The sequence below is a fragment of the Tiliqua scincoides genome, chromosome 5, assembly GCF_035046505.1.
Source record: "Tiliqua scincoides isolate rTilSci1 chromosome 5, rTilSci1.hap2, whole genome shotgun sequence".
Lineage (NCBI taxonomy): Eukaryota > Metazoa > Chordata > Lepidosauria > Squamata > Scincidae > Tiliqua > Tiliqua scincoides.
The window spans coordinates 26714795-26737322 of NC_089825.1; the positions used below are offsets into that span (position 1 = coordinate 26714795).

General features: G+C 46.4%; 1 protein-coding gene across 2 annotated transcripts in view; it reads left to right on the forward strand.

The window, feature by feature from the left end:
- The window catches only part of VPS50 (VPS50 subunit of EARP/GARPII complex), a 108951-nt gene that overhangs the window by 49235 nt on the left and 37188 nt on the right, over positions 1–22528 (forward strand). For both annotated transcript variants that reach the window (XM_066627426.1, XM_066627427.1), the window contains exon 21: positions 15352–15473. In XM_066627426.1, the coding sequence (XP_066483523.1) occupies positions 15352–15473 (122 nt within the window). The remainder of the gene's footprint in view (positions 1–15351; positions 15474–22528) is intronic.

Here is a 22528-nt window from a genome sequence, read left to right on the forward strand (position 1 = left end):
ATGTAAGATGCAACTTTTAGGACAGTTGTCCATAAGAAACCACTGGACAAATGTTTGTGTCCATGAATGTGGTTTTCATGGCTATTGGTATCTCTGGGTGTCGTTCAGTGTTCTGGGTTTTTTTTTTCTTACCTCTGCAATGAATTATTCTTTTTATGTTTTATTTTTAAAGTTGTTATACAAAGTCATTAGCTTAATCTGTAACGCAGGCAAATTTGATTTTCATCCGATGGACACAAGGGAACATAATTTTATTGTTTTTGTGTAGAAGCTCATTTTCATGCATCCTTGCTAGTCTTGTCCTCCCCGAGCTCTTACTAAAAGTTCATTACACTTGGAAAACATAGCATTTGTTAGCTTGACCTTATGGCATCAGCGGCTCTGCTCCAAGTCTTCTGGGAAGCTGCTGTAATAAGTTAATAAATATCGCCCAATAGTTCTTGGCCAAATGCATGATATCTTTCTCTGAGCTAATAGTCTGTTGTCACATCTGGTTGTTTGATGAATATGTAGAGTTACCAGCTATGAGTCCAAGCCAGTTTGTAGCATTATAATATGTAAGTGAACTTGATTTAGATTATATTGTTTGGTGGCTACAAGCAAGAAACATAAGAGAGAATCTGTGCCTAGTGCCCTTATTTTTTTTATAGTTTATTTCCTCCTGTAATTCCTTTGAAGGATAGTCCTAGCTATCTAGGCAGTTATGAGGCAGATAATAGTGCCAAAAATCCAAGGGTGCTGATCTGTGCTTACAAAATCAAGAGAGAATGAATCACCTGAAGCAGAGCAGAACCAACTAGCTAGATCAGTGGTTCTCAAACATTTTAGCATTGGGACCCATTTTTTAGAATGACCATCTGTCTAGACCCACCAGAAGTGATGTCATTAACTTATATCTTTAACAAGTGATATCATGGCTGGAAGTTACATCATCAAGCAGGAAAGTTTTTAACACCCCAGACAACAAAATCAAATTAATTTAGACAGTAAATTTTAAGTTTACAATTAGTTTTAACATTTTTTTTTTTAAATAAAGAAGAACCCTCCCAAGCAGTTGCTGATCTGTTTAAAAAAAAATTCCCCAAACATCCCAAAGGCTGCAATCCTATCCACTCTTATCTGGGAGTCAGCCCCATTGAGTATCATAGTTAAAAGCATATGCATTGCAGCTTGTGAATAGTACAGATCTGTAACATTTCTCCAAATGCAGTCGCATATCATGGTAGCATCAAGTCTAATGTATTAAAAATAAAATACATGTTGAAATAAATGGGGACCCACCTGAAATTGGTTCATGACCCACCTAGTGTGTCTTGACCCACTTTTTGAGAAATGCTGAGGTAGATAATTTCATGTAGGTCTCAGCAGCTCTACCACATTTAAATCAGGCATGGTCTAACTCCCAGTTTCACTCTTAAGGAAAGAAAAGTTGTTTCTTATTCTACTGGCAATAGTGAGTTGTGAATAGGAATGGTCATCCTGCCAGGACTCCTCTGAACCCTTTCACCATAAAAAAATCAATGTAAAAGACATGATCAGATGAACAAGGGAATTGTTTGTTCCCTCCTTTCACTCTTGTGTTAACAAAGTCAGATATAAGCACTATAGGGCAGTGTTTATCAACATTTGTCCCCCACCGTACCACTTCACATGGTATAACCTATTCAAAGTACAACTAGAAGTAACTGGTGATGACATCTTCACCAGTTACTTCTGGTTTGGGAGGCCAGATGTGATGTGACAAACACCAGTAAGAGACTCAAGGTAGATGGGAGGGCTCTTTCAAGCGTGGAAAAGCATGCTTTGGAGCTCTGCCCACCAAGCTGAGCCTCCTACCGCTGTTTGTAGTGTCAGTTTCCTGGTCTCGCTGCCAGGTGGCAGGTGTCCAGGGATCCCACGAGTTCCGCCAGACACCACCTCAAGTACCAGTGACTGAGAAACACTGTTATAGAGTATTTGTTGTTCAAAGGAAGTCAAGAGTGAAAAGAAATGAATATCCCCCAAAACCTGAAAAAGGCAAACAATGCAGATTTAGGATTGGGGAGGTTGCCGTGCTGGATTTTATGGGTTAATGCAGACTTTTCTGCAAATACATTATAACTGTTCAGACTTTGTAGAATGACATTTCTGAGATGGTATATACATTATTGTACTAATTGTGTTCTGCTACTTAATCCTTCATTCAGAATGTCAAATACAAAGTCTGACTGTTATCTCCCTCTCTGAGCAGTGCTGCATAAACTTAACATGACTGAGCTCTTTCCCCTAAGGAGTATAGTTTGTGTGTGTTGAAAAGCTGTTATGGAACAAACCTGTGTATAATGGAAACATCTCCAACTACATATTTGCAATACTTTGTGCAATAATTACCCATTATCCCATGAACCTATTAGCATGTTTTATTTTTATGGGGCTGTATCTTGAGAAACTTTAGGATTCCCAAGTCCCACTGACAACTTGTCTCATTGACTTAAATGGTGCTTAAACAGGATTAACTTTCTTGGGGTACAACCTGTGACTTGGAAAATGCTAAAAATACCCCTAAGAACTTGGCAAAATATATAATGTAGTAAAAAATGTTGGTTTGAATTTGATCTAATAGTGAGCTTTTCAGTTAACACTTTGTGATTAGTATTTTAATGAAAGAAAATATATGTCAGAAATATGTGTCAGTATCATAACATCTGTCAAAAAATAGTGTACAGTGGTGCCTCGCATAACGAAATTAATTCGTTCCGCGAGTCCTTTCGTTATGCGAGTTTTTCGTTTTGCGAAGCGCGCTTTCCCATAGGAATGCATTGAAATTTAATTAATGCGTTCCTATGGGCAAGAAAAGTCAGAACAAAGTCAAATTTGGTTTACAAAGTGTTTATTAAGTGCTCTTTAAAGGCATACATACTGTACTGAGGATTTCAAAAACGGGGGGGGGATGCTGAGTGGGGAGCTTGAAGGCTGTAATCCTGTGCACACTTTCCTGGGAGCAAGCACAATGGGACTTACTTACATAAACTGACATGAAGATCCTCCCCTTACTAGGGTGGATGGGATCATAAACTGACATGAAGATCCTCCCCTTACTAGGGTGAACGGGATCATAAACTGACATGAAGATGCTCCCCTTACTAGGGTGAACGGGATCATAAACTGACATGAAGATCCTCCCCTTACTAGGGTGGACGGGATTATAAACTGACATGAAGATGCTCCCCTTACTAGGGTGGACGGGATTATAAACTGACATGAAGATCCTCCCCTTACTAGGGTGGACGGGATCATAAACTCACATGAAGATTCTCCCCTTAAAACAAACCAAAACAAACAAACAAAAAATTCGTCTTGCGAAGCACAGGTCATAAAAATTTGTTGTGCGAGTTACCAAACTTCGCAAAACGCTTTCGTTCTGCGAGTTTTTCGGTGCGCGAGGCATTCGTTATGCGAGGTACCACTGTAATTGATTACTATCTCTTTACAAGTATGTTTTTGCTGAAATGAAGGTGTATGTAAAGTAGCATTATTTAATATAATGCCCTTTACATTAGTAGTGCTTGTGCTGTTGGTGTGCTTTCTGGTGATGTGTTTTTTTAAGTTACTTGATAAATGTAAACCGCTTTGTGAACTTTTAGTTGAAAAGCGGTATATAAATACTGTTAATAAATGCAATTAGGGCTGCAATCCTATACATAGTTGGGGGAGTAGGCACCACTGAACATAATGGAACTTCCTTCTGAGTAAACATGCATAGGATTGCATTGTAGGCTGTTCAGTAGTTAGAAGAGAGTTTAAAATTGGCATCATTTTATGGAAGGAATGAAGAAGAAATGTTCTTGGAACATGAATGGTGTCAAGATACAAAATGATGCAGTGATAAAGAAATGTTCCTGGCTTCTATGGAAAAAGGATTTTCCAGGGACAAGATTTAAGGTGAAGAGTACCTTCAATTGCCCCAAGTGTCTTAAGTGTTCTCCTGCATACTATGTGTTGTAAATGTGCCAGCTGGAAAGACATTTTGAAAATCCATACCTTTGAGACTGTTGGCAACCTTCAGTCTCGAAAGACTATGGTATCGTGCTCTGAATGGTGGTTCTGGAACAGCGTCTAGTGTGGCTGAAAAGGCCAATTCGGGAGTGACAATCCCTTCCACACTGGGAGCAAGTGCAGTCTGTCCCTGGTCTGTCTCCCTGGCTATGGGCCTTCCTTCTTTGCCTCTTTGCCTCAGTCTCTTGGCCAAGTGTCTCTTCAAACTGGGAAAGGCCATGCTGCACAGCCTGCCTCCAAGTGGGCCGCTCAGAGGCCAGGGTTTCCCACTTGTTGAGGTCCATTCCTAAGGCCTTCAGATCTCTCTTGCAGATGTCCTTGTATCACAGCTGTGGTCTACCTGTAGGGTGCTTTCCTTGCACGAGTTCCCCATAGAGGAGATCTTTTGGGATCCGGCCATCATCCATTCTCACGACATGACCGAGCCAACACAGGCGTCTCTGTTTCAGCAGTGCATACATGCTAGGGATTCCAACACGTTCCAGGACTGTGTTGTTTGGAACTTTGTCCTGCCAGGTGATGCCGAGAATGCGTCGGAGGCAGCGCATTATTGAGACTGTTATTGAGACTATTATTGTTTATATCTCATGTACAAGCCTGAACGATAGAAGAAAAATAGAAAAAGATAATGGGAATAAGCTAGTGGTATGGGATAGGTTTTGTAATTTCAGAGAAATTAGGCGTCTTCAATTTTATTAATGTTTGTTATACCTCGTTATTGAGGCGCTGATTTTATAAAAGTGAGTTTTGTAAGCTTGGAATGAGTGTGTCTACTTTAAGTATCCTGGGGGAAGGCCGACAGGAGCCTGGGGGAAGGCCGACAGGAGCTGAGGGGCATCCGGTTCGGGACTCCTCATCCCTATGGGATGAGGATGGGGAGGTTAGAGAACAACAAGACAAAGGCAGGGTAGGAGAAGAAATTGGGAAAGGTAGGGTGATGGGATGTGATAGACGGTTTGGCACAATGAGAGGATGCAGGGACAAAGGAGCGAATAAGCAGCCAATCCTGGGGCATTCCGTGTATAAATGCTTTTATGCGAATGCCCGAAGTCTACGAGCAAAGGTGGGAGAACTGGAATGTCTGGTGACAAGGGAAAATATTGACATAGTGGGCATAACGGAAACCTGGTGGAATGCAGAGAATCAGTGGGATACCGCAATCCCGGGCTATAAACTCTACAGGAAGGACAGGCAGGGGCGTGTTGGAGGTGGGGTGGCCCTTTATGTTAAGGAAGGGATAGAATCCAGCAAAGTAGAGATTGAAGGTGGGTCCGACTCCACCGTAGAATCTCTGTGGGTTAAATTACCAGGCTTGTGCAGCAATGTAATACTGGGGGCGTGCTATCATCCTCCAGACCAGAAATCTGATGGGGACCTTGAAAAGAGGAAACAGATCAGGGAGGTGACAAGGAGGGACAGGGTTGTAATCATGGGGGACTTCAATTATCCTCATATTGACTGGGTCAATTTGTGTTCTGGTCACGATAAGGAAACCGGATTTCTTGACGTGCTAAATGACTGTGGCTTAGATCAGCTAGTCATGGAGCCCACCAGAGGACAGGTGACTCTGGATTTAATTTTGTGCGGTACGCAGGACCTGGTTAGAGATGCAAACGTTACTGAGCCATTGGGGAACAGTGATCATGCTGCGATCCGTTTTGACGTGCACGTTGGGGGAAGAATACCAGGCAAATCTCTAACAAAAACCCTTGACTTCCGATGGGCGGACTTCCCTCAAATGAAGAGGCTGGTTAGAAGGAGGTTGAAAGGGAGGGTAAAAAGAGTCCAATCTCTCCAGAGTGCATGGAGGCTGCTTAAAACAATAGTAATAGAGGCCCAGCAGAGGTGTATACCGCAAAGAAAGAAGGGTTCCACTAAATCCAGGAGGGTGCCCGCATGGCTAACCAGCCAAGTTAGAGAGGCTGTGAAGGGCAAGGAAGCTTCCTTCCGTAAATGGAAGTCTTGCCCTAATGAGGAGAATAAAAAGGAACATAAACTGTGGCAAAAGAAATGTAAGAAGGTGATACGGGAGGCCAAGCGAGACTATGAGGAACGCATGGCCAGCAACATTAAGGGGAATAATAAAAGCTTCTTCAAATATGTTAGAAGCAGGAAACCCGCCAGAGAAGCGGTTGGCCCTCTGGATGGTGAGGGAGGGAAAGGGGAGATAAAAGGAGACTTAGAGATGGCAGAGAAATTAAATGAGTTCTTTGCATCTGTCTTCACGGCAGAAGACCTCGGGCAGATACCGCTGCCCGAACGGCCCCTCCTAACCGAGGAGTTAAGTCAAATAGAGGTTAAAAGAGAAGATGTTTCAGACCTCATTGATAAATTAAAGATCAATAAGTCACTGGGCCCTGATGGCATCCACCCAAGGGTTATTAAGGAATTGAAGAATGAAGTTGCAGATCTCTTGACTAAGGTATGCAACTTGTCCCTCAAAACGGCCACGGTGCCAGAAGATTGGAGGATAGCAAATGTCACGCCTATTTTTAAAAAGGGAAAGAGGGGGGACCCGGGAAACTATAGGCCGGTCAGCCTAACATCCATACCGGGTAAGATGGTGGAATGCCTCATCAAAGATAGGATCTCAAAACACATAGACGAACAGGCCTTGCTGAGGGAGAGTCAGCATGGCTTCTGTAAGGGTAAGTCTTGCCTCACGAACCTTATAGAATTCTTTGAAAAGGTCAACAGGCATGTGGATGCAGGAGAACCTGTGGACATTATATATCTGGACTTTCAGAAGGCGTTTGACACGGTCCCTCACCAAAGGCTACTGAAAAAACTCCACAGTCAGGGAATTAGAGGACAGGTCCTCTCGTGGATTGAGAACTGGTTGGAGGCCAGGAAGCAGAGAGTGGGTGTCAATGGGCAATTTTCACAATGGAGAGAGGTGAAAAGCGGTGTGCCCCAAGGATCTGTCCTGGGACCGGTGCTTTTCAACCTCTTCATAAATGACCTGGAGACAGGGTTGAGCAGTGAAGTAGCTAAGTTTGCAGACGACACCAAACTTTTCCGAGTGGTAAAGACCAGAAGTGATTGTGAGGAGCTCCAGAAGGATCTCTCCAGACTGACAGAATAGGCAGCAAAATGGCAGATGCGCTTCAATGTCAGTAAGTGTAAAGTCATGCACATTGGGGCAAAAAATCAAAACTTTAGATATAGACTGATGGGTTCTGAGCTGTCTGTGACAGATCAGGAGAGAGATCTTGGGGTGGTGGTGGACAGGTCGATGAAAGTGTCGACCCAATGTGCGGCGGCAGTGAAGAAGGCCAATTCTATGCTTGGGATCATTAGGAAGGGTATTGAGAACAAAACGGCTAGTATTATAATGCCGTTGTACAAATCGATGGTAAGGCCACACCTGGAGTATTGTGTCCAGTTCTGGTCGCCGCATCTCAAAAAAGACATAGTGGAAATGGAAAAGGTGCAAAAGAGAGCGACTAAGATGATTACGGGGCTGGGGCATCTTCCTTATGAGGAAAGGCTACGACGTTTGGGCCTCTTCAGCCTAGAAAAGAGACGCTTGAGGGGGGATATGATTGAGACATACAAAATTATGCAGGGGGTGGACAGAGTGGATAGGGAGATGCTCTTTACACTCTCACATAATACCAGAACCAGGGGACATCCACTACAATTGAGTGTTGGGCGGGTTAGGACAGACAAAAGAAAATATTTCTTTACTCAGCGCGTGGTCGGTCTGTGGAACTCCTTGCCACAGGATGTGGTGCTGGCGTCTAGCCTAGACGCCTTTAAAAGGGGATTGGATGAGTTTCTGGAGGAAAAATCCATTATGGGGTACAAGCCATGATGTGTATGCGCAACCTCCTGATTTTAGGAATGGGTTAAGTCAGAATGCCAGATGCAAGGGAGGGCACCAGAATGAGGTCTCTTGTTATCTGGTGTGCTCCCTGGGGCATTTGGTGGGCCGCTGTGAGATACAGGAAGCTGGACTAGATGGGCCTATGGCCTGATCCAGTGGGGCTGTTCTTATGTTCTTATGTTCTTATAAGTTCAGTGCAGGTGAATCAAGGGATTTCTGTAATGTACAAGTTTTCACACTTCTCATGCCACAACAAATAGCGATTCCATGTTATATACAGGCTTGGTTAACACACTACAGTTCCTCAATTATAAAAACAGTGGTTTGGTGCTGCCTGCGACACTGACCACTCCCTGGTGTGCAGCAGAGTGAAACTGCAAACAAAGCAACTGTATCACACGAAAAAGGAAGGAAGACCTCGCATTGATACCAGCAAGACCCGGGATCAGAGAAAAGTGGAGGAATTTGCACAAGCGCTTGAGGAATCTCTTCCAGGCCCGGCCGACGCAAACGCATCCAACAGATGGGAACATTTCAAGAATACCGTTTACAACACCGCCTTGTCCATATTCGGCAAGAAGACCAATAAGGCGGCAGACTGGTTTGAAGCCCACTCTGAGGAGTTGACACCAGTCATTGAGGAAAAGAGGAGAGCTCAAGCAGCATACAAGGCCTGTCCCAGTGAGCGCAACCTGCAGGTCCTCCGAACTGCTCGCAGCAAAGTCCAACAGACTGCCAGGAGATGTGCTAACGACTACTGGCTCCAGCTCTGTTCCGAGATACAGATAGCAGCTGACACGGGCAACATCAAGGGGATGTATGATGGTATCAAGCAGGCCCTAGGTCCAACACAGAAGAAAATTGCCCCTCTGAAGTCTGCCACAGGCGAGGTCATCCAGGATCGGGCGCAGCAGATGGAACGCTGGGTGCAGCACTACTCTGAGCTATATTCCAGAGAAAATGTAGTCACCGAAGAAGCACTGAACAACATTGAGTGCCTGCCTGTGCTGGAAGAGCTTGACAGTGAACCAACCCTAGAAGAACTTCACGTGGCCCTGGACTCCCTTGCCTTTGGCAAGGCACCTGGAAAAGACAGCATCCCTGCTGAAGTCCTAAAATGCTGCAAAGAGATCATCGTCACTGAGCTGCATGAAATCCTCTGTCTCTGCTGGAGAGAAGGTGGAGTACCTCAAGACATGAGGGATGCAAACATCATCACGCTGTACAAGAACAAAGGTGACAGGGGTGACTGCAACAACTACCGCGGCATCTCTCTCCTTAGCGTTGTAGGAAAGCTGTTTGCCCGAGTTGTACTAAAGAGGCTCCAGGTACTTGCAGAGAGCATCTATCCAGAATCGCAGTGTGGATTCCGAGCCAACAGGTTCACCACTGATATGGTATTCTCCCTTAGACAACTGCAGGAGAAATGCAGGGAACAACGACAGCCACTCTTTATAGCCTTCATAGATCTCACAAAGGCTTTCGACCTGGTCAGCAGAGACGGCCTCTTCAAGATTCTCCCCAAGATTGGATGTCCACCCAGGCTCCTCAGCATCATCAGATCTTTCCACAAGGACATGAAGGGCACTGTTGTCTTCGATGGCTCCACATCAGACCCTTTTGACATCCGAAGCGGAGTGAAGCAGGGCTGTGTTCTTGCACCAACCTTGTTTGGGATTTTCTTCGCTGTCCTGCTGAAGCAGGCCTTTGGAACTGCAACAGAAGGCATCTATCTCCGGACCAGATCAGACGGAAAGCTCTTCAACCTCTCCAGACTGAGAGCAAAATCCAAAGTCCAGCTGAAATGTCTGCGTGACTTCCTCTTTGCCGACGATGCAGCTGTCACTACCCACTCTGCCAAAGATCTCCAGCAGCTCATGGATCGTTTTAGCAAGGCCTGCCAAGATTTTGGACTGACAATCAGCCTGAAGAAAACACAGGTCATGGTTCAGGATGTGGACTCACCTCCCTGCATTACAATCTCTGAGCATGAACTGGAGGTTGTCCATGACTTTGTGTACCTTGGCTCAACGATCTCCGACACTCATTCTCTCGATACCGAGCTAAACAAGCGCATCGGTAAAGCAGCTACCACGTTTTCCAGACTCACAAAGAGAGTCTGGTCCAACAAGAAGCTGACGGAACATACCAAGATCCAGGTCTACAGAGCTTGCGTCCTGAGTACACTTCTGTACTGCAGCGAGTCATGGACTCTTCACTCACAACAGGAGAGGAAACTGAGCGCTTTCCACATGCGCTGCCTCCGACGCATCCTCGGCATCACCTGGCAGGACAAAGTTCCAAACAACACAGTCCTGGAACGTGCTGGAATCCCTAGCATGTATTCACTGCTGAAACAGAGACACCTGCGTTGGCTTGGTCATGTCGTGAGAATGGATGATGGCCGGATCCCAAAGGATCTCCTCTATGGAGAACTCGTGCAAGGAAAGCGCCCTACAGGCAGACCACAGCTGCGATACAAGGACATCTGCAAGAGGGATCTGAAGGCCTTAGGGATGGACCTCAACAAGTGGGAAACCCTGGCCTCTGAGCGGCCCGCTTGGAGGCAGGCTGTGCAGCATGGCCTTTCCCAGTTTGAAGAGACACTTTGCCAACAGTCTGAGGCTAAGAGGCAAAGAAGGAAGGCCCATAGTCAGGGAGACAGACCAGGGACAGACTGCACTTGCTCCCGGTGTGGAAGGGATTGTCACTCCCGGATTGGCCTTTTCAGCCACACTAGACGCTGTGCCAGAACCACCATTCAGAGCGCGATACCATAGTCTTTCGAGACTGAAGGTTGCCAATACAGCATACAGGTTTGATCCTGGTTTGATATGGTTAGTTGTAACTCTAACTGGTTAACAAAATGTAGTTTATAAGTAACCTGTGTAATTCTGTTTTTTCTTAAAGTGAAGCTTTTACTCATCTCAAAAAAGACATTGTGGAAATAATACATAATGGTATTATTGGTACCATTATGGTGGATAATGGTACATAATGATAGGGATTTGTTTTTCCTTTGTCCTTTGTGGTGGTGGTGTTTTTCTTTAAAAGACAAGACATTTAGCATTTCAGACTATTTCCAGCACCCATAACTAAGAAGTATGCCTTGGATCTTGCTGCACTGCAGAAAAGAATGGCTTTCAACAGCAATTTCTCTCATAAGCAACAGAGTCTCACAATGGGTTTGGTTTATTCATCTAGCACAGGGGTGCCCAAACCCTGGCCCGGGGGCCACTTGCGGCCCTCGAGGCCTCTCAATGCGGCCATCAGGGAGTCCCCAGTCTCCAATGAGCCTCTGGAGATTTGTTGAAGCCCGCACTGGTTCAACACAACTTCTCTCAGTGTGAGGGCGACTGTTTGACCTCTCATGTGAGCTGTGGGATGAGAGCTCCCTCCACTGCTTGCTCTTTCACATCTGTGATGTAGCAGTGGCATCACAGGAAAGGAAAGGCTTTCCTGAAGGAAAGGCTGGCCTTGCTTTCTGCAAGGCCTTTTATAGGCCTTGAGCTATTGCAAGACCTTCATTCATTCATACAAGTTCATCTTTAATATATTCATTTATGTAAACTTATGTAAATTTATTCAAGTTTTAAATGTTAATTAATTCTTCCCCCCCCCCGGCCCCCGACACAGTGTCAGAGAGCTGATGTGGCCCTCCTGCCAAAAACTTTGGACACCCCTGATCTAGCACATCCTGTATCATGCCCTTTCTTTATGTAGCTTGTTTAATCCTCACAGAAACTCTGTTGGTTTGAGAGAGGGCAGGTGACCCACCCACAAAACTGAACTCTGCTTCCCCCAGTTGAAACTCAACAGTGGACCAGTTCAGACAATAAATGTTGGACTAGCCTTGCCCACGCAAAACACGGGATGGATGAGCATACTCAACTTTCCCTCCCACCCTCATGCTTAATACTGTGTAACAAAATTTGAACACTTTTAATGTTTATTAATTTTGGTGCGAGAATTTCAAAAAATGCCACTACGTTCGGCATAGCATCAATACTTTAGCCGCAATTTACGCTATGCAGTTGTATAATACGAGGTGTATTACAATGCATTCGGCCAGCAGCTCCTATACCAAACTGGAAGTGGCCTCCAGAGCTCCCAATAAGGCATTGTGGCATTTTAGGGAGCATGATATTGCAGCCCGGTGCACATGGGGTTGTGATCCACCACACATCAGGTTGCAACCCACAGTTTGGGAAATACTGGATTAGGTAATAGGATAGATAAAAACACAAAATTTAAGGTAACTAAAATGTTTTGATCAGACCAAAAAAAACAACAACAACTAAGGTTACTGTTGGAATCAGTGCCTCTGAATTGTATAAGGAAGATTAAAAATTCAACATAAACCATTTTAGTGTTATACAATGTAACCGGAGGTGTTTCAGAGAAACAGCCCCTTTATGCAATTAATAAAGCTGGAAGATGTGCTCATTCGTGTCTCAAATCACATGTGGGCAGGCTAGTCAGGCATGTATAGTCTAAATGGGCCCATTCTCGCAGGGATGGACATGGAAATGGAAAAGGAAATGGAAAAGGTGCAAAAGAGAGCGACTAAGATGATTACTGGGCTGGGGCACCTTCCTTATGAGGAAAGGCTACGGCGTTTGGGCCTCTTCAGCCTAGAAAAGAGGCGCCTGAGGGGGGACATGATTGAGACATACAAAATTATGCAGAGGATGGACAGAGTGGATAAAGAGATGCTCTTTACACTCTCACACAACACCAGAACCAGGGGACATCCACTAAAATTGAGTGTTGGGAGAGTTAGAACAGACAAAAGAAAATATTTCTTTAATCAGCGTGTGGTTGGTCTGTGGAACTCCTTGCCACAGGATGTGGTGATGGCGTCTGGCCTGGATGCCTTTAAAAGGGGATTGGACAAGTTTCTGAAGGAAAAATCCATTACGGGTTACAAGCCATGATGTGCATGATGTACAACCTCCTGATTTTAGAAATGGGCTATGTCAGAATGCCAGATGCAAGGGAGGGCACCAGAATGAGGTCTCTTGTTATCTGGTGTGCTCCCTGGGGCACTTGGTGGGCTGCTGTGAGATACAGGAAGCTGGACTAGATGGGCCTATGGCCTGATCCAGTGGGGCTGTTCTTATGTTCTTTCTCTCCTTCCCTTGCCCTTGGAAAGCAGTGGGTGGGGAGAAGCATTTTAATCTATAAAACCAAGATTAAACCTATCTTGTTTTAATAGAACTAGACCAGGGGTTCTCAAACTCCTTACCTTAGTGACCTGCTGCATTGTCTGTGGTGGATGCAGCAACCAGGAAGCTGCAGTGTAAAATGGCACATGACCTGGAAATTGCTTTCAGGTTGTGCCAGTATACTTCCTGTGTCATTTGCTGCATTTTGCCATGTTTTTCAAACTATGTGTTGCATGCACTGACAACAATACATAGTTTGAGAAACATGGCATGATGCAGCCAATGACACAGTTGTGTGCCAGGATTACCTGGAAACAACTTCTGGTTGCAGCTTCTTGGTCACAGTGGGTTCATGACCCACCAAATATTGGGTTGCAACCCACAGTTTGAGAAGTGCTGCACTAGACTATTTAGTGTTATGTCTGAACTGAGCCAAACTATAAAATGAGTGATTACAAATGTAGGAAGCAGTCATCTCTGCCTCAACAACACATGAGGTTGCTGATATGTATCCATAATCACTTGTGCATATTTTACGATTGTGCATCACTGTATGATTAGGGACTGTTGGGGTTGCACTGGTGTTCAAAGATATATCGTATGACCCAGCCCAGCAATAGAGACAAAGGGAGAGTGAAGAATTTGTAAAATTGTACAGTCTACTAGAAGGTTGCTTGTATACTAGTGAACTTGAATTTACAGAAGTAATATAACTTTTCAGGTTTTTAATTACCTCTCTTCCATTTGCATCGTTGATATTTTGCTCACTGTTCTTGCATCTCAAAACCATCAAAACTGTTATTTTACAGATTAGTCAATAGTTTTCAGTCCAGGCTTAATAATTGTTAAATTATGTGTCTCAGTGCTTCTGACCTTAGATTCATTTCAGTAAGAAATAGACAACATGCTGAATATTCTGGTGCATGCAATATCCTGTAGCTAAAATGTTTGCATAGGGATATGGAGGAGTGTGTATTTTCCTTATATTCCCCATATGTTCAATATCCATAAGCCGCTACTTTCAGGTTTGTGTTTCTCAAGGTGAAAAGTTTATATATTTTTCACAAGATGAGAAGTCAGCCTATCTATCCATCCATCCTAGTTCTCAGCATTCCATCCCAATCTAATGCGGTCAAGAAATAATCTGAAATTGTTCCAGGTTTGATGTAGTTAGAAACAAGCTTAAATCTTAATAGTGTTTACCATGATTCTGTGTATCCACCGTGAGTTCCCTGTGATAGTGAGTTCACTAAGTGAGTTCACTAAGAGCAGGATTTGCTCCTATCCTCTCATGAACCCAGTGGATTCCTTTGTTTTTTCTTCTGTAAGGAAGTGATTAGCATTCATTTCCACAGGACAAAAAATGTTGCAGTTAAAGCTGCATAATACGCTTACCACTGAATGGCCCAGCTTGGATTGCACAGTACATTTCTGTGGGACACACATACAAGCACCCAACTATAATTGGCATCCCTCCTCTTGTACCTTGTGCGTGTCGTGATGGATGGCTCACTACTATAGTCAGTTCCCATTATTTGCTAGGATTAGTTTCCTGGAAAACCTAATGGATACTGAATCATTGGGCCTATGGGAAAAATGGGGTTAGGTTCCAGGGGACTGTTTTCACCATACACTCTATGAACTTTATGAACCTGAATCTTGAAGTCTATGGGGCTGGGTGATATCAAGGGCTCATAAACATCTCCAACATGTGATGCTGGATATCCTCTGTGCTGGACATCGCTTGATGCATTGAAGGTTGTGGTGATGGCAATTTCTCTAGGTTTGCTATCCCTTGACTTGTTGAAGGTTGGTGGCCCAATATTGAGGCCTCAGAGATCGGCAGTTGGGAGGTGGTTGCTTCAACTGTTCTTCTCCTCCACCTGTCTCTTGGCTTCTTCCCTTGGCTTGCCCCAGCCCCAGAGCCTCAGATAGCTTTCCAGAGATCTCTCATCATCACCAGATTTGTGAAGGTTCAGCTGGAGTCCCCAAGATGGTGCCCAAGAATGTGGGGCAAGTCTGGAAGTGAACATATATGTGTCCAACAATTCTCTATGAGCCAGTACCAATGCCCGTTTGATGCAGTACCAGCACAGAATTCATGGAGAATGAGAACCGAATCTCAGATAAAGAGAGGTAGATGGCAATTCTGCCCCTTGCAGATAGCAAATTAGTGTATAAAAAGAACTGAATATATATGTCTTTCAAGACTAAATAATAAGTCACTGTGAGAGCTAGTTTTGAATCAACCAAACACATTAATGTATAAATTTGATGAGGACTGATTTACTGTGAATTTTTTTTTTTTTTTACTTTTAGGCAAATACATGCAGATGATGAACATCTTGAAGCCAATTGCATTTGATGTGATCCACTTCATGTCTCAGCTTTTTGACTACTATTTGTATGCAATATATACGTTCTTTGGCCGAAATGACACAGTAAGTCCTCGTTGCCATTTATTCTGTGTTTGTAATGTACACTGAATAGGGACACAGTAATAACTAACACGGTAAATTTTCCTTAAGTATAATTACTGCCAATTAACGTATCTCCAGGTGCCATAGATAAGGCAATGTAGTAGTGAGGAAGCAGTCTGCAGAATAAAGAAAAATGAGTTTCTGGTTTGTAGTATTTACAGAAAAAGAACACCATGCTAGAACAATTCATTTTGTGTAGCTAATTGCTTTTCAAATCTAATGTTCCTTTAACTCAGTTGTTCTCAGAATTTGTCATGGTGAGCCTTCTGCGAGTAAAAACAACAACAAAAAAGAGTTGCACTTCTTCTCTGAAGGCAATGTCAATATGTAGACCAATAAAAGGTGGTTCTTTGTGACACATAGGCCTAAGGCTGAGGTATTCAATCTGTGAGTCCCGCCTCCCTAGTGAGGCGTGGCTAGCCTCCAGGGGCGTCACCAGGCATCTAGGGAGAGAGGTGACCGGCAGCTGCTCTGCTGCTGAGCTCTGCTCAGCTCAGCTGCACATGCTGCCTCCTCACTTGCTGCTTTTCCTAGGCTGAGAACGAGGTGGGTTGGGCAGCATGAGGCTGGGAGGCCGTGTGAAACATGGTGGGGGGAGGTGGGAGAGAAGGCTGGCTGGGTAGGCAGAGGTGCTGCATCTCATTATGGAGCTCTCTCCATGTGCAACCTTGCCCCAAGGACTACATTTCCCAGTGTTTCCCATTTCCCAGTGTGTCCCTCGCCCTGGGCATCCTGGGATTGGTCAAGGTTGGAGGAGAGAAGAGTGCGGAGGTGCTGCATCTCATCAGCACAGGGAGCCCTCCTGGCAGGCTTCAAACTGGGATGGAAGCAGCACTTTCCTCTGCTTGGGAAAGAAGGAGCCAGCCTGCTCCTATTGGAGGGGGATGTCCAAATGCCCCAGCCATGCATCCTGCTGGGTGTATGTGTGTGAGCAGCCCCCATCTACTTTGCGGTGAGTTGTAATCTTGCTGTATGTGGCTACAATCCTTTCCACACGTTCCTGGGAGTAAGCCCCATTGGCTCAAATGGGGCTTACTTCTGTAGACCTGCATAGGCTTGGGGTCTGTGTCAGCTTAACTAAGGTTCCTCACCTTTCTCTTTTTCCTCCCCCTTCAAAATGGAAAAAGCCACTCTTGATGGCTTTGTCTCCAAAAATTGATTAAAAATAAAAATCCCCATTCCTTTTTAGCCATTCCCCTTTTTCCTCCTGCCTCCTTTGGGGGGGAGGTACTCTGTTGGCTGCTATTGTAAGACAAAAGGCACAATCCTAGCTAGGTCTACTCAGAAGTAAGTCCTATTGTGTTCTATGGGACTTGCTCCCAGTAAAGTGGGGTTAGGATTCCAGCCAAACAGTCTCTGGGTCTCAGTTTGCAATTAGCAGATACACACAAAACAAAGTCTTCCCCTCCCCCAGCTGATTCATCACTTCCCCCCTCCCTTCCCACAACCCTCCAGGTGTGCTGCAAACAAACCCAGGGCACGATCCTAACCAGGTCTTCTCAGAAGTAAGTTCTATTTTGTTCAATGGGGCTTACTCTCAGGTAAGTGTGGTTAGGATTGCAGCCTCAGAGTGCTGGCAGCCTTGTTTCTAGTGTAATAATAATAATAATAATAATAATAACTTTATTTCTACCCCGCCTTTCTCCCCGAAGGGACTCAAGGCGGCTTACAACATATTAAAAACAATTTAAAAGCAAATAAAAACATATTAACACATACTAAAAACAGCAGTCAGAGTAAAAATAGGTAAAAAGAGCATAGAGCAGCAGCAAGTCATAAAAGAATCAGGCCTGTAAAAAAATATTAAAAGATGTTAAAAAGATGTTAAAAGGCCAAGAACTCAGAAGGCCTGTTTAAACAGAAGGGTCTTCAGGCCTTGCCGAAAGGTCTCAAGAGAGGGAGCCATTCTTAAGTCAAGGGGAAGGGAGTTCCATAGCGTTGGTGCCACTACTGAGAAGGCCCTATTTCTTGCAGCCGCCCCACGTACCTCCCTAGGCGGCGGCACTTGTAAAAAGGCCTTCTCTGATGACCTGAGAGGGCGAGCCGGATTGTACGGGAGCAGGCGATCTCTAAGATACCCTGGTCCAGAGCAGTATAGGGCTTTAAAGGTCAATACCAGCACCTTGAATTGGGCCCGGAAACAAATGGGCAGCCAGTGCAGCCGCTGGAGAAGCGGACTGACAGGGTCGAACCGCCTACCTCCAGTAACCACACGGGCCGCCGCATTCTGCACTAGTTGCAATTTCCGAACCGTCTTCAAGGGCAGCCCCACATAGAGTGCGTTACAGTAATCTAATCTCGATGTCACTGAGGCATGGATCACCGTGGCCAGGTCTGCACGATCCAAGTACGGCCGCAGCTGGCGCACCAGCCGAAGCTGAGCGAAGGCCCCCCTAGCCACAGCCGCCACCTGGGAATCCAGGAGCAGCTGCGAGTCCAGGTGGACCCCCAAGCTGCGGACCTGCTCCTTCAGAGGGAGTGCAACCCCATTCAGGGCAAGCCGATAGTCCAGCACCTGCATCGAGGATTTCCTAACCAGGAGAGCCTCTGTCTTATCCGGATTTAATTTCAGCTTGTTAGCCCCCATCCAGATCCTCACTGCCTCCAGACAGCGCTCCAGGTCCTCAACCGCCACCCTGGAGTCTGGAGGAAAGGAGAGATAGAGTTGGGTGTCATCAGCATATTGATGGCACCCCACTCCAAACCCCCGGATGACCTCTCCCAGCGGTTTCATGTAGATGTTAAATAGCATGGGGGACAGAATTGAGCCCTGTGGCACCCCGCATCTCAAGGGCCAGGGTGTCGAACAGGCATCCCCCAGCACCACCATCTGGGATCGACCCTCCAAGTAGGAGCGGAACCACCGCAAAACAGTGCCTCCAGCTCCCAACTCGGCCAATCGGCCCAGAAGGATACCATGGTCGATGGTATCGAAAGCCGCTGAGAGGTCCAGCAGGACCAACAGGGACGCACTCCCCCTGTCCAGTCCCCGGCGTAGGTCATCCACCAAGGCGACCAAGGCGGTTTCCGTCCCAAAGCCCGGCCTGAAGCCAGATTGAAAAGGATCCAGATAATCCGCTTCATCCAAGACCCTCTGGAGTTGGGATGCCACCACCCGCTCAATTACCTTGCCCAGAAACGGGATGTTGGAGACTGGCCGGTAGTTATCCAACACAGTGGAATCCAGGGAGGGCTTCTTCAGGAGGGGGCGAACCACCGCCCGTTTCAAAGCGAGTGGTAACGTCCCCTCCATCAAGGAAGAGTTGACCACCCTCCCTGTCCACTCAGCCAGCCCACCCCGGGCAGCTCTTATCAACCAAGCTGGGCAAGGGTCGAGCAGGCAGGCAGATGGCCTCACACTCCAAAGGAGTCTGTCCACATCCTCAGGCTGTACAGCTGAAAAGAATCCCACAACACAGGACAAGCAGTTGCCAAGGGGACATCGTCAGACACTGTCAATGTGGCATCCAAGTTGTGACGAATACGATCGATTTTATCTGCAAAATGTTGCGCAAACACGTCACAGCGGCTGACCGTGTATTCCTCCTGGTCTACTGGGGGGGCCTGATGGAGGAGGCCCCGCACCACACGGAACAGCTCTGCCGGACGGTTGTCAGCAGACGCAATGGTAGCAGAGAAGAACGATCTCTTCGCTGCTACCACCGCCACGGAATAGGCTCTGTAATGGGCTCTACTCCGTGTCCGGTCGGATTCATCCCGAGTTTTCTGCCACCGTCGCTCTAGACGCCTGCCCTGCCGCTTCATCCTTCGCAGCTCCTCAGTGAACCAAGGAGCCGCTCCGAGTCTGCGACGTGGCAGAGGTCGCTCCGGAGCAATCTCATCCACTGCCCTGGTCATTTCCCCATTCCAGAGGTCAACCAGGGCCTCAGATGAGACGCCAGTCTTGGCAGTGGGGAAATCCCCCAGAGCCCTCAGGAAACCTTCAGGATCCATTAGCCTCCGGGGGCGGACCATAGAAAACGGTCCCCCGCCTCTGCGGAGGTAGGAAGTCGCAACAAGCCTAAACCTTACCAGGAAGTGATCTGTCCATGACAACGGAGTGATCTTGATCTCCTCTACGTCCAGATCACTGCCCCCATGCCCAGCTGTAAACACCAGGTCCAGCACGTGTCCTGCAGTATGTGTTGGGGCCAAGATCTTCTGGGACAGGCCCATGGTTGTCATGGCGGCCATGAAATCCTGAGCTGCACCTGACGCAGGTGCCTCGGCATGCACATTGAAGTCCCCCAGCACTAATAGGCGGGGGGCCTCCAATGCCACCCCCGAGATCACCCCAGTCAGCTCAGGCAGGGAGACTGTTGGGCAGCAGGGCGGACGGTACACCAACAGAATCCCAATCCTGTCCGGTCCTCTCAACACAACATGCAGGCACTCGAACCCAGCAAACTGCTGGACAGGGCACCTGGCAAGGGAGATGGACTCACGATAGACCATTGCAACTCCCCCTCCCCGTCCCTGCAATCTTGGCTGCTGCAACACCTGGAAACCTGGAGGACAGAGTTCAGAGAGACTAACTCCTCCTGCCATGTCCAACCAGGTCTCCGTAATACATACCAGGTCGGCTTTCTCATCCAGGATTAAATCCCGGATGATGCAGGTTTTATTATTCACCGACCTGGCATTCAAAAGCAGCAGCTTCAGATCCAGGGACTCACCGCCAAGACCACCAGGCATCCGAGAATTAGGGGAAGGACCAGAAGGAGAGATGATCTGCCTATGATGAACTCTCCTTCTCCTGTAACGGCCTGTCCAACTCCCACCGCCATATCTCCCGTGGCCCGTCACTCTCTTGATAGTGGCACCCCTCCCCTCCCCTGAGCTCCCTCCTAAAAAGAAACACATGTGGCAAGGCCCACCTTCTGAGACTGGCCTATACAGAGAGAGACACCCAGCAGGACTGCTTACAAAAAGATAAAAACAAGGCAGGCCTAGCACTGGGTGTCTCACAGGCCAATCCTCTGCTGCAAAAAGACTGTGCTGCCCTAAAGATTTCAGTTGCTCCTCTCTCCCCTGCCTTAAACAGGAGGGGAGGAATAATCCGACCACTGCTTCAGTTCGTCAGCCAGGAAGGGAGCCTTGGTCTTCAGGGCACGAGCCCCAGGCTAAGAGCCACGGGCCAAGAGCCCTTTGGCTCTTGCCCTTCGGCTCGCGCCAAAGGCTCGTGCCTCTGGCAAGCCAGAGGCTTATGCAGGTTACCTGCAGGGAGAAAGCAGCCACTCGTCAGTCCCGAGACCAGACACAGGTGTTCCCAATCACAGCTCCTTCCTCCACCCTCCTGGTAGCTGACCCTTTAGCTCACTGAGCCCAAAACCAGGGGAAAAAAAGGCTTATGCAGGTTACCTGCAGGGAGAAAGCAGCCACTCGTCAGTCCCGAGACCAGACACAGGTGTTCCCAATCACAGCTCCTTCCTCCACCCTCCTGGTAGCTGACCCTTTAGCTCACTGAGCCCAAAACCAGGGGAAAAAAAGGCTTATGCAGGTTACCTGCAGGGAGAAAGCAGCCACTCGTCAGTCCCGAGACCAGACACAGGTGTTCCCAATCACAGCTCCTTCCTCCACCCTCCTGGTAGCTGACCCTTTAGCTCACTGAGCCCAAAACCAGGGGAAAAAAAAGGCTTATGCAGGTTACCTGCAGGGAGAAAGCAGCCACTCGTCAGTCCCGAGACCAGACACAGGTGTTCCCAATCACAGCTCCTTCCTCCACCCTCCTGGTAGCTGACCCTTTAGCTCACTGAGCCCAAAACCAGGGGAAAAAAAGGCTTATGCAGGTTACCTGCAGGGAGAAAGCAGCCACTCGTCAGTCCCGAGACCAGACACCTTCATCCCCATTTTGGGGGTAACTAAGGTGAGGTTTTGTAATGGGGAGCCGTGGCCAATGGCTACAAGGATCAGGGGAGGCACGTGCCAGAAAAGTTGGAGAACCACAGGCCTAAGGGTATGCTTTTATTGGGAATGTATATACATTTTTCTTGCTAACTCAGAAATGCATTCTGAGTTAATGATGTTGACCCTAGCATTATGAGTCACAAGGCACAAGGGGACGCAGTTATGGGTACAATCCTAACCTAACCTAACTCAGAAGTAAGTCCTATTTTGTTCAATGGGGCTTACTCTCAGGAAAGTGTGGTTAGGATTGCAGCCTATATTTGTTACACAGTTTGAAAGAGTGTACCATCTCTTGTCCCATTCAGGAAGAAGAGAACAGGGAAGTGCTTATGTCAGTGAATCTTTGAATAAGCTGCTTCTTTAAATCAAGAAGCTTGTCTCCACCTAGCTCTATCCATTTTCCCAAACTGTGGAACCGTGACCCTCCAGTGGTTCATGACCCAATTTTTGGAAGGTCTCAAAGCGGACAAGGCAGATTAGACTATGTGCATCAAGAGTTAAACAACCTACTACTTGGGGGTAGGAACACTGCTGCCCAGTCACCGTTATAGCCCACAGGCTTGAGCAGCTGGTAAAGTGAAACTTTTTTAGGTGGGTCCTGATGCTAAAAAGTTTGGGAGCTACTGATCAACTATTTGTTCAATTGATCCACTTCTGATACAGCCTCTGATTCCTTGGAGCCATTTTGGCTGGCATGATAAATTGAGTTTTGATTGTTTACAGAGATGGATGGAAAATAATTCTTTTAAAAAGTGCCTTGACTTTTATTGGCTGTTTGTGCTATTCTTTATTTCACTTTTTGTTTTGTTTTGGTGCCTCCTGCTTATATTTTAAAGCCTTTACCCAGTTCTACACTTTCTGCATCTAGCAGAGAACAACCCAGTGCTAGGCAGGTAAATGTACAGAAGTTGAATAATAATTTTTGCAAGTTGGTGTTTCTTCCTATAGTGTGCCTTTATCATTGGTTATATTTAGGACATTTTTCATAGGAAACTTACAGAGGGGCTGTGAATTAAATTCCGTCCTCTTATAAAGGTGATGCAATATTGTAGCATCTACTGAAATTGTCCATGTACATGCATTTGGTATGTGCTTTAGACCAGTGATGA